Source organism: Moschus berezovskii, chromosome 8 (genome assembly GCF_049115385.1).
Source record: "Moschus berezovskii isolate FMDL1 chromosome 8, NW_MosBer_1.0, whole genome shotgun sequence".
Classification (NCBI taxonomy): Eukaryota; Metazoa; Chordata; class Mammalia; order Artiodactyla; family Moschidae; genus Moschus; species Moschus berezovskii.
This window is the reverse complement of record NC_142467.1, coordinates 60,325,589-60,344,729: the sequence shown is the minus strand read 5'-3', so window position 1 is coordinate 60,344,729 and position 19,141 is coordinate 60,325,589. Positions and strand designations below refer to the sequence as shown.

Here is a 19,141-nt window from a genome sequence, read left to right as displayed (position 1 = left end):
GAATTATATTTACAACATTGTATAATACATTCCCAGTGAGTACTTTCTTATAAGTTGAAGTCTGTAAAGAGTTATATTGATTTGGTGGTGTTTGTGTTTTCCAAACCATTTGTGAAAATGGTGGAATCTTTCTGTTTTCATCATGGCATGTTAATTTCAACACTAAAACTTTGATACATTTGTTAACATAGAAGAAATACTTATCATCTACAGAATTTCCTTCAGGCAACAAAGCTAAGGTTGGAAAGGGAGAGTGATATATAAATTAGTATTGCTTCTGTGTCTCCAGCTCCTTGGCCTTTCATTTTAGAAGAGAAACTCAAGTAGTATTTCCCATAATAAACAACTGACATAAATATTAGAGAAAGTAAATACATTCTAGTTGTATTCATATAAAGATTTTTTATGATCTATTTTAGCATGTTACAGGCCTTGATTGCTATTTGGAAGTAAATCATCTAAAAGGTAGAAGTACCTGCAGAAAGCACCCTGTAATCCTATATCTGAATGGAGGGCTGCTGCTGCTGCTGCTGCTGCTGCTGCTGCTGCTGCTACTGCTAAGTCGCTTCAGTCGTGTCCGACTCTGTGCGACCCCATAGACGGCAGCCCACCAGACTCCTCTGTCTCTGGGATTCTCCAGGCAAGAATACTGTAGTGGGCTGCCACTTCCTTCTCCAGTTCATGAAAGTGAAAAGTGAAAGTGAAGTCCCTCAGTCGTGTCCGACTCCTAGCGACCCCATGGACTGCAGCCTACCAGGCTCCTCTGCCAATGGGATTTTCCAGGCAAGAGTACTAATGAGTAACAAAGGCTACACTTAGGTTATTTAGAAAGAACTCTACATTAGAGATGCTGTGAACATTAAACAAGACCTAAATTTTCATTATAGCCATCAAACCACTGATATGTTGCCTCAATAATTTCATATGTAAAATGAAATCTATTATTTTCTGGACTATTTTACCCAAGTCATGTGAATATTTCTTTGGTTCTGCTGAATGTGCTAGCAAATCACTGAGACTCCCTAGGCTTTTTTTTTTCTTCCTCTTCTCCTCGCTTTCCTTTTTTTTATGAGGGGTTTGGACCAGAAGATCTTTAATGATATGTGTTAACAAATCTAATTTTATATTTTTTAAAGAACAAGTTAAGCAGCTACTTGTTTGGAGGTATTGAATGGACTAGATGAGTGCTTAGCCCAAGAATGTGTAAAGTGCTATGGGATTTTTGAAGAAAATGAAATTTTAGTTGTGACTCATCATTGATAGCAGTGATGTGTTACACAAATGATTCTATCTCTTGAAATCTTTGTGTATATTAAATGTATTAAATTACTTAATTTCGGATGGTATTTATAGTTAATAATTAACAGATTTAGCTTACTATAAAATATTTTAATAGATAGAAGTTACCAATCCCTAGAAAATACAGTAACTTGACAAGGCCACCCCAGTAAAGATTATTTGGCAATACAATGCTAAATCATTATGTCTTCCACCCTATCTTTTTACTATCAATATTTTTTCCTATTTAAATACTGTCAAAGAAGTCGGAAGAGTTTCCTTGACATGAATTTTTATGTAAATTGTTTCCTTGAGAATAAAATCTCTCCAGTTATCTTTGGAATTGTTCAATTAAGAATTTATTCTTCTTTTCCTTCAGTTAAATTTTATTTCAAGTAGCAGAATAAACTTGTTACATCCTCTTCTTATCTTGTATGGCTTCAGACTTTTCAAAATTTCTTTCAGATTGTTTTTTCAGCTTTGGCTTTCAAGTATACACAGATAATATTCATTGGCTAGGAATTTAGAAATACTGTTTTGCTTCAAGATGTTCACCATCTTGAAAGTAAGGGTGGAAGACAAGTTTTTCCAGGGACAAGATAGGACATGGTTTCTTTCTTTATGTTCATAATCTGCTGTAGATGCAGTATCAAAGAAAATAAGTAGAACCAACCTAAAGAAGCATAGTAGGTACACAGTGTTGCTAATTCTGCATCTTTGCCATATTGAATAATAGTTCAGTTCAGTTCAATAGTTGGTCCTATGCAAATCAGTTGTAGTTTTTATTATTTTTTAAATAGGTAATGCCTTTACTTGGTTCAAAATTTGTAAAGTTTTAAAGTGTCCCATGGGCACTCAGTTTTCCTCTCTATATTGGCAATCAGTGTTGTTCTTTCTTTCTATTCTTCTGGAAATATTTTATATAGATATGATGAAAAGTCACATATTGAAAGAAATACATACTCTAATTAATACTTAATGCTTTGTATAATTTCTTACTTGAATAGAATTTTGGTTTTTACTATACTGATTTTCACTGCAGAGTTGATCATAGCTTTTAAGGTTTATTATTTTTAACATTGGAATAAAAATTGAAGCACTTATGCACTGAGGAAATTGGGCTCTTTGAATATATTGTAGTGGTCTGTCACTGATTTTCCTCCCTAACCATAGAAAGTAAGCTCTCTGACCTCTGTTGGCTTTTCTTAGACTGTATTCTACCAGCCAATTGAACTTTGGGGGAGGTTTTCCTAGAATACTTGAACTAGTGGAAACTGGGTATTTTGAATGTGGATATATTGGTACCCTCTCATTCTTACTTCTGGAAATTAAGATTTGATATGGACTTATCTTAAAAGACAAAAATTTTGAAAGATCATTTTGTTATCTATATTAAATCTTACAAAATAGAAATCTTCATAAGATTTTTTTTAACTTAAGCAGTATGTTGTGTGTCTTTCTAGATATTTCTGTACACCCAGTTCAGTTCAGTTCAGTTCAGTCACTCAGTCATGTCCGACTCTCCGCGACCCCATGAATCACAGCACACCAGGCCTCCCTGTCCATCACCAACTCCCAGAGTTCATTCAAACTCATGTCCACAGAGTCAGTGATGCCATCCAGCCATCTCATTCTTGGTCATCCCCTTCTCCTCCCACCCCCAACCTTTCCCAGCATCAGAGTCTTTTCCAGTGAGTCAACTTGTTGCATGAGGTGGACAAAGTGTTGCAGTTTCAGCTTTAGCATCAGTCCTTCCAATGAACACCCAGGATCGATCTCCCTTAGAATGGACTGGTTGGATCTCCTTGCGGTACAAGGGACTCTCAAGAGTCTTCTCCAGCACCACAGTTCAAAAGCATCAATTCTTCGGCGATCAGCTTTCTTCACAGTCCAACTCTCACATCCATACATGACCTCGGGAAAAACCATAGCCTTGACTAGACGGACCTTGGTTGGCAAAGTAATGTCTCTGCTTTTTAATATATTATCAAGGTTTGTCATAACTTTCCTTCCAAGGAGTAAGCGTCTTTTAATTTCATGGCTGCAATCAGCATCCGCAGTGATTTTGGAGCCCAAAAAAATAAAGTCTGACTCTGTTTCCACTGTTTTTCCATCTATTTCCCATGAAGTGATGGGACCAGATGCCATGATCTTTGTTTTCTGAATGTTGAGCTTCAAGCCAACCTTTTCACTCTCCTCTTTCACTTTCATCAAGAGGCTTTTTAGTTCCTCTTCACTTTCTGCCATAAGGGTAGTGTCATCTGCATATCTGAGGTTATTGATATTTCTCCCAGCAATCTTGATTCCAGCTTGTGCATCTTCCAGCCCAGCGTTCCTCATGATGTACTCTGCATATAAGTTAAATAAGCAAGGTGACAATATACAGCCTTGATGCACTCCTTTTCCTATTTGGAACCAGTCTGTTGTTCCATGTACAGTTCTGACTGTTGCTTCCTGACCTGCATACAGGTTTCTCAAGAGGCGGGTCGGGTGGTCTGGTATTCCCATCTCTTTCAGAATTTTCCACAGTTTACTGTGATCCACACAGTCAAAGGCCCAAGCATGTATATATTCTGTGTGGACTGTATCTCTTTTTTATATGAATAGATTTGTTATCACATATACTGTTCTGAAACTTTTTTCTTTTTAATATAATATTTTTGCTATCAATCCCTAAGATTTCTCACTCTTTTTCACAGATTTCCAGTGTTCTGTATAGTTGATTAACCACTTATTTATTCATAAACATTTGAGTTATTATAATTTTTAAATATTACAAATGGTGCTACACCAAATATTGTTATGCACGTTTATATATCTTTGCTACTTTTGTGAGTTTATCTATAGGGATAAATTTCTAGAAGTGAAATTGCAGGTTATCAGAGGGTCCACATCTAGAAGTTTGATAGCTGCTGCTAAATTGTTCAAAAATGCTGAACCAGTCTACACTTCTATTAGCAATCGAGGTCTCCTGATTCTTAATTCTCATTAAAATGAGTTAGATTTCTTCTGTCTTCCTTCTTTCCTTTTTTTATAATTTAATTTTCTGATTTCTGATCATAGACCTCATGTTTATCTTAAAAAATCACAGTGTTCCAAGTAGCCCTGTTAGCTGCTCACTAATTGCTCCCAAAGCTTTGATGAACTGTATAGAACACAGATATAAAGTTACTTCCTGGAGAAGTATTCAGACATCATGTACAAATGCACGTTTTGAAATACTTTGTTACTTTCTTTTTATAAAATTGGTTTTTAAAAAATCTAATATGTAGACAATATTTATTAACTCCATTCTGAAGAGGAGATTGTGTCTTACATCAAAGAATTTTCATGAGTTATTTTATTTTTACATTGTTATGATTTTACAACATTTATGCTCTGTTTTATGACCCTATTTCTCAAAGTTGTTTGTTTGTTTTGGTGGATTCAGTGTTTACCTTACTAGTCTTTCATCCCGACCCAGGGATCGAACCCGGGTCTCCCGCATTGGAGGCAGACGCGTTAACCTCTGAGCCACCAGGGAAGCCCTCATATTTTATAGATTCTGAATTCCTGATTTCCTGAACTTGACTCAAGTTTTGGCTGGCTGATATTGGTATTTTGTTTTGAATTTACTCTCCTCCACCAAAAAAAGGAGTTTACAGGTGCTTGCATTTTTAAGACTACTGTTCGTTGTATTTATAAATGAATGTGCATTCGTGCATGCTCAGTCACTAAGTTGTGTCTGACTCTTTGTGACCCCATGGATTATTGCCCACCAGGCTCCTCTGTCCATGGAATTTCCCAGGCAAGAATACTAGAGTGGGTTGCCATTTCCACCTCCAGGGAATCTCTTCCCAATCCAGGGTTCAAACTCGTGTCTTGTGTGTCTCCTGCATTGGCAGGCGGATTCTTTACCACTGAGCCACCATGTAGCCATATATAGAATTATTGAATCACTGGGTTTTTTCCCCTCAAAATTCTAAGCCCTCTGTTCTATTATCTTCCAATACTAAATATTGCAAAATCCTGCTAGGATATTCCCCAGTGTATGTAAGCAAATTCTTTTCTGCCTGGATTATCATAGGATTCTTTCATTATATTAAACCTTTATGATTTCTCCAGGATGTATCCTGGTGTGTATTATTTTATAATAGTTTTTCCTGGAAAACCATGAATGCTTTCCATTTGAAGATTTTAGTTCATCCTCTTTCCTTTCTCCTTTTCTTTCTCCTCCTTATCATCCTTCTCCAGTGTTCTTCTAGTACAACCTTGAACACTTCTTTTTCTATTCTTTTTTCTCCTGGGACATTTATTATCCATATATTGAATCTCCCTTATTTGTATTATCCCTATGTCTGATTCTTTTCACTTCTTTTTTTTCCCTCTGTATTCTTTCTTAATAGGGATCATCCATCAGGGCCCTATTTTTTCTGTAAAGTTGTTGCTGCTTCTAATGTGTTTTTCATGGTTTCCTCATTACTTAGTATCTTCTGCTCTTCCAACTCACTTTTAAGTTTCCTCTTGCTGTTATATCACTTTGTTCCACTATTTAAAGCATTTGTATTCCCTTTAATTTTTTGAAAGTATAAGGGAATATTTGGCTTAAATTTTCTTTCTGTTTTTATAGGAACTCCTTAATATGTTCTGTGTTGGATACTTTGTGCTTATCTATTCATATTTGAATGGGACTTGTTTTTGTTGAAACTCATATGGGGATGAGAAAGGAAGAACAAGTGAGCTTTAACAGTCAACTTCTTCATATCATATAGTTGTCTCAATATTTTCTCACTAAATCTTTGCCATAGGAGCATGCACCTTCTTAGGTAAACACATCTTCCAGGGTAGGAGGTAGGAGTGACTTAGGGTGTAGATTTCTCTAGGCCACATTTCTTTTATTTGGAGATATAGTTGACCCTGGTCAGTGATTGCAATGCTCCTTGCTGTTTCTTCGGCTATCTTCCTGTCTCATCTGCAAGAACTTTCTCCCTGTCTGGAGTCTAGATGTAGAGAAAATACAGATATTCCATCTCTCAGGTTCTTTCAAGTCTCCTGTTTTAGTTAAAGTGTGAGCACTAACTGCATTTATAATGGGAGGAGGAGGTACTATAGAACTATTTAATCATCTTACAGTACTTTCCCTACTTTTTCTCTCAGTTTCTGATATTCAGATCTTTCAATTTAATTATTTTCCTTGGTTAGATATTAAGATACTGCTCTTTTTTCCTGTAGTTTCAGTTGTATTTGGAGACAAAGGCATGAGTTCTAAACATTTAGCAGAATTATGTCTGCATATGTTAAGGTTTATGTTGAAATTATATTGGTAGAGACTGTATTATCATGCTCTTAAAGAAACCATACTCTGTTCATGAGATTATGTTCTCTACAGATGGGAATCTTTTTAGTTGAAGATCCTGAGTTAACAAAGCCCAGCACCTGAAGTACCAGTCACAAGGTCTTCATGGCCAAATGTGATTTTCATTTTTGGAATAAGATCCGTGAGTTCTTCTTTTTCCTTTCACAGGACAAGCAGGAGGACATGAAGACTATTTTGGAGGGCATAGATCCGGCCAAGCATCAGGTGAGGGTGGCCTTTGATGCTTGTAAGCTACTACATAAAGAATAGATGATATAGGTAACCAGAATTCTTGATATCTGAATTCCAGCCAAGAAGTTCCAGGATCCTGCTGGGTGATAAAGGAAATACTCTTTGATTGAAAAAGATTATGAAGTTCCAATAAAAAGAGATTTATATTACTAGTAGTTTGCTTCAATAGTATTCTTTTATGTGGTATTCCTAAAAAACCTCTTAGGTGAAAATAGTTTTTCCTATTCAGATAGTTCTTTTGCATTCTCCTTTATTGAGAGAGTTAAGATACCCCTCAGTCATAAAGCTCTTTGTATTCAACTTTGTTCAACAAAAGTCTGAAACTCAGATTTAGAGTGATACAGTGGATTTTTTTTTATATAATCCTCAAACAACAACAACAAAAAATAGTGACACTTTTACTCGCTGATGCCCTAATTTCTGTAAAATTAAAGTTTTCTTCTTAATATCCTCTCATGTAGCCTGATTCCAAAATTGTTGTTTATAAACAAGCATTTATTTTCTTTTGGGAAAAAAATGCGTGGAATTTTTGCCCTAATGGTTTTAAAAGTCAAGCAAGTTTAATATCCATTATAATTCAGGGAGATTTGTTTACACTCAGGAGCAGTGCTTAATTTTTAAATTAAAAATAAGTTGTGATTGCATCACAATTAATTTAGGCCATCTAAAATAAATTTTTCAGTATCAAGCCACTTATAATCATAATGCTTATTAAGAATCTCCTTTGTTGACTTTTGGAACAAGAAGTTGTTATATATTCATTCTATTTGGAATAAATACATTTCTTTCACAAAATATTACATGAAAATGTAAACTTTTGCTCAGTTTATGTAGTAACTCTGGCTCCTGTCAAGAATGTAAAACTGAGTGTTAGTTCACAAAAAGTTCTTTCTTTCTCCCTGGATTTGTTAAAGGAAAAGTGATTATAAATCTATCTCTAGCTGTAAGTCTTAAGACTTGGGATTTTTATTATTATTATTTATTGGAGGATAATTTTTAAAATTAGGTTTGCAGCCCTCCTTTTAGAGGTTCAGATTCAGCAGATCTGAAATGGGGAGTCTGCAGGTTAGATGATATAACAGGAGATTCTCATAAGTCCATACTCTTATATTCCATACTTAGAGACACTGCTGTCTGTATTGTAGAGACTCTGCTGTCAGTACTGTAGAGTCTGTAGATTATTCTGCATCATTGTTGAGTTCTGTTCTCATCTTTGCTTTATTATCATCCTTCCTCCATCCAAACTGAATGAACTTGGTTTTTGTCTTCGTTACTTGTTTTTAGAAACTGAGCTAAATACAAACCCTAACATGGTGCCTCTTAATCTTTCTCCATCTCAGTTCTATTGAGGGATGTGAGTCTGATCAATAACAAATTGCTAAGGTAATGATTAATATACAGAGTAGTGGGTTGGAAGAGCATATTCACTAAGGGAGATGTCAGAATCCTTTAGTACATACATAGTATAAAACAGTCTCCTTCTCCTCCCCTGATTCTGGTCCTCACCCCAAGACATTGTCCTTCTTCAACTCCAAGAAGCACTGCCTCTGTGATATATAGTGACAATCTTCAACAAATACCTTGGGTGCCCCAGACTGTGGTTTTAAAGGAAATTGACTTATTTTAAAGAAAAAAAAAAACCTTAATCTAAAATTTTTGTTATCTAAAGCCAAGTAGAAAAAACTTGTACCTTTTTTCTCATAGTATTTATGCATCTGAACCAGAACTTTGCAGGATATTTTTCTCTAAACTATCTGTGCAATACCCAAAACTCCTTATAATTTTTTTTTAAAGGCCAGGTTCTTTCCTTCTAGGTCATTGTATGTTGAATGAATCCTGTCTCAAATTTGTTTAAATACAAGTAACAAATTACTTCCTTTCAAGAGGGTAAAGTCTCTTAATATATTTTGAAACCTCTCTGTTCTGTGTCACGTACATAGATACAATAAATTAAATATGGGAGAGAAACAAACTAAACTAAAAATATGTAGCTATACTCAGAAACAAAGTTAAAGAACTCTGTGGACTAAAAATGGACTCTGGATCTACAGTTGAAGCTATAGGCCCAAGGAGAACTAACCTAAAAAGTTGGGCACTGGGGGCTTGAATTTCATCTTCTTTAAGGGAATAAGAACTCAATGTATCTCACATAGAGCAGGCCAATAGATTTAGTCTACTTGATTGAAGCATGAAACTGGTACCTTATTTATTATTGCCCATCCTATGAAGCAGGGTAGAAAAAAAACTCAAAGCAACTGCCCAGGATTACTGTTAGAAATTAGCAGATTGTTCTTCATAGAGGGAAGATACAAAGACAGCAGTGTAGCTAAGAACTTGGAGGACATCGTTATTTGATACAGTGAGAAGAAAGAAGAACAGAAATAACTTCATGGGATAAGAAGCTTAAGTTGCCAGGTAAAGGTCTACTTCTGAAATGGACCAGACTAAGGTAACTTTCCGGAGAAGGCAATGGCGAGCCACTCCAGTACTATTGCCTAGAAAATCCCATGGATGGAGGAGCCTGGTAGGCTGCAGTCCGTGGGGTCGCTAAGGGTCGGACACGACTGAGCGACTTCACTTTCACTTTCACACATTGGAGAAGGAAATGGCAACCCACTCCAGTGTTCTTGCCTGGAGAATCCCAGGGACGGGGGAGCCTGGTGGGCTTCCCTCTATGGGGTCGCACAGAGTCGGACACGACTGAAGTGACTTAGCAGCAGCAGCAAGGTAACTTTCAGACCATCTGATAAGAAGGGATAAGTTTATAAATGGAAATAAAAGAAAAAAACCAACTCCCATGCAAAATGAACTTTTCAAATAAGAAAAATTATAAAGCTTAGGAGCAAATCTACATCAGGAGAGAGAGTCAAAATGCAAGCAAACAGAGAGCAAACTGGGAGAAAATAGACCCAAGAAAATTGAAATAAAAAGACTTTAATTAGAGAGTTTAAACATGCTTAAACTATGAACAATAGCCATGAAGTAATGAGAGGCAGTGAAACAGGAGCTGATAATTATGAATTACTTTCACTTTTCACTTTCACACATTGGAGAAGGAAATGGCAACTCACTCCAGTGTTCTTGCCTGGAGAATCCCAGGGACAGGGAAGCCTGGTGGGCTTCCATCTATGGAGTCACACAGAGTCGGACACGACTGAAGTGACTTAGCAGCAGCAGCAGCAGATATGAAATCGGAGAAGGCAATGGCAAGCCACTCCAGTACTCTTGCCTAGAAAATCCCATGGACAGAGGAGCCTGGTGGGCTGCAGTCCATGGGGTCGCTACTAGTTGGACACGACTGAGCGACTTCACTTTCACTTTTCACTTTCATGCATTGGAGAAGGAAATGGCAACCCACTCCAGTGTTCTTGCCTGGAGAATCCCAGGGACGGCAGAGCCTGGTTGGCTGCCGTCTATGGGGTCGCATAGAGTTGGACACGACTGAAGCGACTTAGCAGCAGCAGCAGCAGATATGAAATACTTAAACTTTCAGGTAAAAAAAAAATGTGGAAATAAAAATGTATAGGATAAACAGTATGTTGGACAGTTGAATAAGGAATTAATGAATCAAATGGTAAATAAATACAGTACAACACAAAACTAAAGAGATGGAAAATATAAAGAAGAAATTGATAGAAAGGGAGTAGGCAAAATATAAAGAAGAAATTGATAGAAAGGGAGTAGGCTCTACCATATATATACTTGAAGTTGCTGAAGGAGAAAATAGAAATAGCAAGCAAAGGCAATGCTTGAAGAGATAATGATGGAGAATTTTCTAGAATTGAAACCTGACATGTGAAGTTGCTCAGTTGTGTGCGACTCTTTGTGACCCCATGGACTGTAGCTCACCAGGTTCCTCTGTCCATAGGATTTTTCAAGCTTGAATACTGGATTGGGTTGTCATTTCCTTCTCCAGAACCTGACATGAGTCTTTGGGGGAAAAAAAAAATCACTAAGAAATGCTTGAAGAGATACTGATGGAGAATTTTGTAGAACTGAAGGCTGACAGGAATCCTTGGTTGAAAAAATCACTAAGAAGAACAAATGAAACTGCAGAATTTTAAGGATAAAGAAAAAAATCTTAAGAGCCATTATAGGAAAAATGAATTATTCTCAAAGGAAGAACAGTTACATTTTTGACAATAGATTGTCATCAACAATAATAATTACAGAAAACAACAGAGGGTAATATCCTCAGAATATCAGAAGATAATAACACGATACAGAATTCTGTACTCTGCTAGCATTCCAAAGAAGACATATTTTCAGATGTAGATATTTTCAGATCTACAAAGAATAGAAAGAGTTTACCACCTCAGACCCTTGCCAAAAGAACTACTAAAATATATGTACATCAATGAGAAGAAAAAAGAACCCTGGAGGAAGGTGTGGGATGCAAGAAGCCTTGGTAAGCGCAGAAGCTGGTAAACTATAAATACAAATTTGTGAGTATAAAACCTAAGTTTTTATACTTAAAAACAAAGTAGTGCGAAAATCTAGACAGAAATAGCATGTAATTCAGCAGGATATGTTAGAAATTTCAAAAGCTGTGTTAGAATTCTTGTGTTGTTCAGGAGAGAATAATCATGTACTGAATAACTTTAAATAATCTTTTTTTTTTTTTAAGAAAAATATATTATTAATCAGAGCAAATACAAACCTATTCAATTCATTTGTTAAAGGGGCAGAGAATTTTGAATTAGATTCAAAATCAAAGTCTAGCAAATTCTGTTTTCAGGAGAAAGAGCTAAAGCAAAATAACAGGGAAAGATTGATAAAGTAATGGAAAACGTTATGTAAGACAATATCAAACAAAATGGAATTTTAAGCCAAAATTATTTTTAGAGATAAATAAATGTTCCTCCCATTAGTATAATAATCAGTCACTTATCAGTATCTAACGTCTACCCTCCAATTAAAATAGAAAATTATAGTTACAAGAAAATTAGTTCTAAATTTCTGCTCATAGAATTTTTTTCCCACACTTCTCCATGAAACTGACAAATAAAACAATCCCTAAGAATAGAAAAATTAAGTTTGTTTTTATAGAGAGCTATAATTTTGTTTCCAGTAAATATGGAATATGTTATTTTCCAGTACATTGAATATACATAAAAATGATACATGGTAGGCCACAAAAAAAGTTTTTAAAACAAACTTCTTCATCCTATGAACTACATTCTCTGATCTTTTGTAGTTTTAAAATTACAAATTGACAATAAAACTTTTTTTAAAAAGTCCCATACAATTAGAAAATGAGGAAAAATTCTTTTACATAATTCATGAGTTTAAAAGGCAATCACAGTAAAAACTACAAAATAGTTGTTATCACCAAAACTACACGTTAAAACTTGGGAGAGAGGATACAGCTAAAGTAGTCCCTAGAAGGAAAATTGTGTGTGTGTGTGTATGTCTATAATGAAGTGAAACTACTCAAAGAACAACAGCACAAAGAAGGAAGAACATAAGGTTAAAAAAAAGTTAATATTGAATAGTAAACGACAAAAGAGTTTAAAAAATAGGGTTAAACAGCAAAATTAAAGCTTATTTTTAAAAAATTCTGAAGTACATAAAATAAGACCAGCTTTTTTCAAAGGGGCAAAAGGCACAGATACATGGTATAAACTTAAACAGAGTTATAGCTTTGATATAGTAGGGAACTAAATTTATAGGGCAATATGAACAATCAGTTTGAATACTTAGATGTAATGAACATTGATTTGTTTCTATAAATATAAATTATCAAAATGATTCCAGGAAATTCCCTGGTGATCCAGTGGTTAGGTCTCTGCCCTTTCACTGCCGAGTTCCCAGGTTCAGTCCTTGGTTGATGAACTAAGATTGTGCAAGCTGCACTGCAGCGCAAAAAAAGGAAGTTCTAGAATCACATACCTCAACAAAACAATAACTGTTTTACAAATTGAGTCAGTAGTTTAAAACCACCCATCTCCTAAAAGGGTAAGGGCATCCCAGAAGGATTTATCGGTGAGCTTTACCAAATGTTCAAAGAATAGATAATCACTTTATTTTTCTAGTTTTATTCAGAAGAGTAGGAAAAGTTAAACTGCCCAATACCTAACTTTGTAGAGGAAGAAAAGTTAAGCTGCACAGTACCTAACTTTGTAGCCTTGAAAAGTAATTTTGTATATTTATGAAGGGAAAAATCATGATTTTTTTTTCTAAAATTTTATTGATACTGAACAAATATTGGCTGAAATAATAAACTACTATTCATTAAGTAGCCAGCAGACCTTCTAACAACATGGGGGTTAGAGATGCCCACCTGTGTAGTGGAAAATTTGCATGAAACTTTACCCATATAATTCTGGGTTCTGCATTCCTGTGATCAACCAACCACAGATCATGTAGTGTGTGTTCAACCAACCACAGATCATGTAGTGTAGTACTTAGTTATCAGCATATAAATGGACGCACACAGTTCCTGCCCCATGTTATTCAAGGGTCAACTATATAAACAAATTTGATTCCTAGTGATCAGATATTTTGGGTCAAGTGATATATGTTGTGGGATATACATTTTTAGTTTTAGGAAAGAAATGTAAATCCATTATAAAGTTGCAGTATTATCAGCTGTTTCCTCAAACATAATTGTTCAAAACCAAAGGAATGAATGTATATTTATAGGGAGGAAAATAAAATAGGCAGCTTTTAATACCTTTTATTTCCAAAATTTTATTAGTATGTTGAATTTTGAAATTTCAAAATTGAGGTGAAGCTCTAGGGATTATACTCTTTGATTGCTTATTTTTAACAGCTATGGGAATATTTTAAATATACAGAATTAACAGTTAATTAAAAGTTTATTCTAAACAGGGCTTTCAGAATCTTTTGTCTTTGCCACTATTCATGGGATCTAGTTGCATTGATGGATGTCACTTCCAGGCTTAAGAGTTAAAAAAAACAAAAAAAAAAAAAAGAGGAAAAAATAACATTAGTGTTGCCTACCCATGATCTAGTAATAATGTATTATCTGATACAGATGATCAGTTTCTTAATCTAATTTTAGCTACTACTTTTAATTTATTGTTAACTTCTCTTTCTCTTATTTACCTAGTAGAAAATTTAAACTTCAAGCTTCATTTCTGTGAGAGGGAAGATTTGAGAGGTCTGTTATGCTTAGGTACCTTCTTGGTAAACAGTATTCAAGTACTTAATTGTTTTAGATATTAGGTATATAATGATAAGGAGAAATGGACATGATTGCTGTTCTTATGAAGCGTGCATTTTAGTGGTGGACATGTTACCCAAATAGTTACACAAACTAATATGTGTTTGGAACTTGCGAAGGAGCAATTCATAGAACTCTTTATAAGATGATATTAGGAAAATTGATCTAGTCAAGAAGGTTCAGGATGATCTTCATTGAGGAAATAACACTTGAAACAATCAAGGATGAAAAGGACCTAACAAAGAAGTATTACAGGGAAGAGAGAGCAGCTTAAGGAAAAGGGCCCCGAGACAGGGTAAATAGCCTTTGCTAAAGGAGCAATTTCTTTCCAGTGTTTAGCTGATAGAATTCCAGTGTATAGTGTATTGACATGACTTTCTATGTCTTTCTGAGTAAGCTCTTCATGATATGTTTTCTGTTTTATTTGAAGTTAATGGCTGGAATATTATATTTATCTACATTTTAATTTAAGTTCAAAATCCACTCTAAAACCACATTATTTTGGCATTGTCTGTAGTTATTCATTCTTCGTGTGTGTGTGTGTGTTAGTCACCAAGTCATGTCCAGCTCTTTGCGACACCATGGACTGCAGCTCTAGGCTCCTCTATCTATGGGCCCTTAGACTTAATAAAGAATGGTTGGAAGCGGTTTTATCATTCATTTTTCTTGCTGGTAAACTTCCTAGGAAAAACACAATCTTTCTGCTATTATAAGATTGCTTCTTTTGCCTTTGACTGTTCAAGCATTTAATTTTACTCTAAAAAATCTGCTCATTTGTGTTTTTCTTTTTCCTTTTCCCTTTTCTTCTGATATACCAGTGTTTTTCTTCAGACTGGTTTCTCACCTTTGATACAACTCTTACTGGCTTCTGATACAATGTGATCCTCATAATCACCTCATAAAATTAAGGTTTCTTTTTCAGAGTTCAGATGAATAATTAGGGAAACTTAGTATTAGGAAAAAAGCCTGTTATTTCTCTTTGGGGATCAAACTAAACATAAGTCTAATTTTTAATGGTTACTGTTTGGTGTGCAAAACTGAACTTGCTCTTAGAAAGTTACACCAGCTAGTGTGGACTGAAATTAATCCTGTATATTCAAGGAATTGAGGTAGGTAACATAAGTGATTGCATTGAGTAAGTATTAAATCTTCATTATTTCTTATGTCATTGCTACTAAGTGTTTAAGATAGATGGTTAATGAATTGGCACTAATGGATTATTTTATGTTTCTTTAGGAACATGAATCTGAAGGTGGAAGAACACCTTTAATGAAAGCTGCAAGAGCCGGTCATTTGTGTACCGTGCAGTTTCTTATTAGCAAAGGTAAAGAAAGTACCAATGAGAATTTTCAAGAAGCTGCAACTTCTGTAAAAAGTTCCTAAACTGTTGCAATTTATGTTAAAGCTACTTTACCTTAGTCTAAGTATTGTATTCTAGTCTTTTATTGCTGTATATTTTTAGGAAGCAGAGTTCATAAGGTACTTTGCTGGAATCTTTGTTAGTTTCAAGTTTGAGTTTTACTCAACCAAACAGTATTTACTTACTCCCCAAAGTTGGAAAAGTCAAATGTAAAATGTCCAACTATATATCGTAGATACAGTATTGTTCAGCACTTAGGGCAGTTCTGCTGGAAATAGGGAAGGTTATACTGCAAGGAGATCCAACCAGTCCATTCTAAAGGAGATCAATCCTGGATGTTCATTGGAGGGACTGATGCTAAAGCTAAAACTGCAATACTTTGGCCACCTCATGCGACGAGTTGACTCACTGGAAAAGACTCTGATGCTGGGAAAGGTTGAGGGTGGGAGGAGAAGGGGACGATGGAGAATGAGATGGCTGGATGGCATCACTGACTCTGTGGACATGAGTTTGAGTGTACTCCGGGAGTTGGTGATGGACAGGGAGGCCTGGCGTGCTATGATTCATGGGGTCGTGGAGAGTCGGACACGACTGAGCGACTGAACTGAACTGAACTGAAAGGGGAGAAAGTCTACTACCATTGTTTATGGTACAGTTAAGTCAGCTGTATTAACAACTTTAAAAATAATCTCATGTTGCTAATGTAAGGATGTTTATTGGCGTACCTTGCCTTTCCCAAACGTACTTTCCCCCCCACACACACATGTACTTTAATGTAAGTTAGGATTAGGCTCAGCTGGGTAATTTTGAAAATTAAATAAATAATAGTTTCCCATAGATTTATTTTTGTTTCATAAAATAAATCTGGTGTTCAGTTCAGTTCAGTTCAGTTCAGTCGCTCAGTCGTGTCCGACTCTCCGCGACCCCATGAATCACAGCACGCCAGGCCTCCCTGTCCATCACCAACTCCCGGAGTTAAGGAAGAAGAAAGACCAAACATTGCTATAGTCTTAACTAATTGGATCCATTTGGGATTTTAAAAGGTAGTTGAACTAAAAATAAAGTATTTTTTTCCTGGGGATCAAAATTAATTTACCAAAAAAAGAGGCTAAGGAAAGATTTTGCGTTTAGACTTTCTTTAGGTTATATTGTACAGAGCTATTGAACAACTTACTAAATTGCCTTTCAATATATTTGGATGATCTTATGTCTTTTCTTCACATCCAGGTCTCTAACTCTTAAAATACACAATATGAAGAATATTTCTCTTAAATATTGTTTCAAAAGTTATCTACCTTGAGGCCTGGCTGTACTTCTCCATTTTAGAAGTAGATCAAAAATGTCTTTAAAGAGTTACATACAATGGTATTATTTGGTGCTTGTATATATATTAAACTATATATATTTATTAATCTAGATTTTTCATCTTAGAAGTGGTACTGAATGAATGGACTGCAACAATGTAGGTGACTCTCACAAATACTATATTGAGTGAAAGAAGCCAGGCACAAAAAGAGTTCACTGTATGATTCCATTCATGTAAAGTTCAAAACGTAAAATCAGTCTGTAAGTCAGGATAGTACTTATCATTGGAGGGGTGGGTAGTGACTGAAAGAGTACACAGAGTGAGTGGGGCTTCTGCTGTGTGGATAATCTGTTTCTTGATCTGGGTGTTGGTTACACAAGTGTGTTCACTTTGAGAAATATTTCAAACTATACACCTATGATTTTTGTACATTTTTATGTCTATGTTGTACTTCAAAAATGTTTCAAAAATCTTATTGTCTGAGCTGGCTTTGCTAAGATTGCTTTTTATTTTTCTTTGAAGGTGCTAATGTGAACAGGGCTACAGCCAATAATGATCATACAGTGGTGTCACTGGCATGTGCAGGAGGTCACCTGGCAGTGGTGGAGCTACTCTTGGCTCATGGAGCTGACCCTACTCATCGTCTCAAGGTATTCTACTTCAAAATAAGGAAATTATGTATCTTTATTAAAATATATTTCAGATATTTTAGTGCTTAATATTATTAATATTCATTACTGTTTAAATAAGTTTTTATTTTATATGAGCTAAGAAACTAAATGTGTTTAGTAATCATATTATTAAAAGAAATTGACAATTAATTACAATATCAATTTTTCTCAGGATGGCTCAACAATGCTCATTGAAGCTGCAAAAGGTGGTCATACTAATGTTGTTTCTTATCTTTTGGATTATCCCAACAATGTTCTGTCACTTCCTACCACAGATGTGTCTCAGCTTACCCCACCTTCTCAAGATCAATCTCAGGTAATATAAAATAGAACTTAAACTTATAAATATTCTTCAAATTTGAAATTTTTGTTTAAAATTAGTCTTAGATAAAATGGGCTTATTTCTCTTTTAAAATTTGAATAAATCTTGTCCTAAATTCTTTTGAGATTTTCTTGAAAAGTACATAGAAACTTTTTAATTGTCTTTATTTACTGAAAATAGTGTTTGGTTTTTAAAAAAAAAACACCACACACTTAATACCGTATAAGTATTCCAAGTTGTTCTTTTATTCAGCTAGGTCTTTAGGGTTTTTAACCAAGAGAAAGCTCTTTCCTTAGTACCTCCCGAGAGTGTTAATTATCCTGGTTGTTTTTATTCAGTTGTTAAGTCATGTCCAACTCTTTGCGACCCCATGAGCTATAGCATGCCAGACTCTGTCCTCCACTGTCTCCTGAGTTTGCTCAAACTTATGTCCACTGAGTTGGTGACACTATCTAACCATCTTATCCTGTGCCACCCGCTTCTCCTTTTGCCTTCACTCTTTCCTAGCATCAGGATCTTTTCCAATGAGTCGGCTCTTCACATCAGGTGACCAAAGTCTTTTTCGGCTTCAGCAGCAGTCCTTCCAATGAATATTGAGGGTTGATTTCCTTTAAGATTGACTGGTTTGATCTCCTTGTAGTCCAAAGGACTCTTAAGAGATATCCTGGAAATACCTTTTCTAGAGATATCCTAGAGATAGCTGCTCTTGTCAACCAGGAAAGTGTGAGAGATATATGCACCAAAAATTCATTAATTTTTAAACCTACCTAAAAATACAGAGAGAATGTAGAGAGGATAATAAGTATACAAAGTTCAGTAACGTCTTAAGTTCTTTTCTACAATGGTATCCTGAGAACTGCTAAAATACACTAATTTGGGAATATGTTAGATTTTTTTTCTTTTGACCCTATAGAATTTGAACAAGTGTTAATTGGTCAGTTGACTATGTTACTTTTACTCCTAGCTATAATTGAAACCAGCAAGGCTTTCTCCTTAACAAGAGAATGATATTAATTCCATTTAGCTTAAATCATGGACTGTGTGTAGATTGCCTGAATTTGCCCTATCAGTATTCTCAGAAATTATTGCTTGGTAAACAATGCTGCTGCTCCTTCTTTTTCATCTTCCTTTCCCTCTTCTTCTTCTCTTAAAGAAACAAAAAGGTTAATTTGGTGGTATATGAAGAAAATCTAAAGATCTCTGTTTCCTTTATGGACCTTTGTTTTATTCTTTGGTCTGAGATCATTTTTTTCTGAGTTGATTTTTTAGGTTCCACGTGTGCCAATGCATACACTCGCCATGGTTGTACCTCCTCAGGAACCTGACAGAACTTTACAAGAGAACTCTCCTGCTGTTTTAGGAGTACAAAAAGGTTAGTTCTTGAATTATTTTCCTTAAAATGGGCATTTTTATCACCTAATGTGTGAA

At 35.3% G+C, this 19,141-nt stretch overlaps 1 protein-coding gene across 5 annotated transcripts in view; it reads left to right on the top strand.

Annotated features, from left to right (window-relative positions):
• The window catches only part of ANKHD1 (ankyrin repeat and KH domain containing 1), a 110,212-nt gene that overhangs the window by 52,677 nt on the left and 38,394 nt on the right, over positions 1 to 19,141 (top strand). For 2 of the 5 annotated variants that reach the window (XM_088838615.1, XM_055430978.2), the window contains exons 11-15: positions 6,782 to 6,838; positions 15,291 to 15,378; positions 17,243 to 17,370; positions 17,564 to 17,707; positions 18,983 to 19,085. In XM_088838615.1, the coding sequence (XP_088694741.1) occupies positions 6,782 to 6,838; positions 15,291 to 15,378; positions 17,243 to 17,370; positions 17,564 to 17,707; positions 18,983 to 19,085 (520 nt within the window). Of the gene's footprint in view, positions 1 to 6,781; positions 12,103 to 15,290; positions 15,379 to 17,242; positions 17,371 to 17,563; positions 17,708 to 18,982; positions 19,086 to 19,141 lie in introns of those variants that run through there. The other 3 variants (XM_055430979.2, XM_088838617.1, XM_088838618.1) reach the window with 2 other exon arrangements.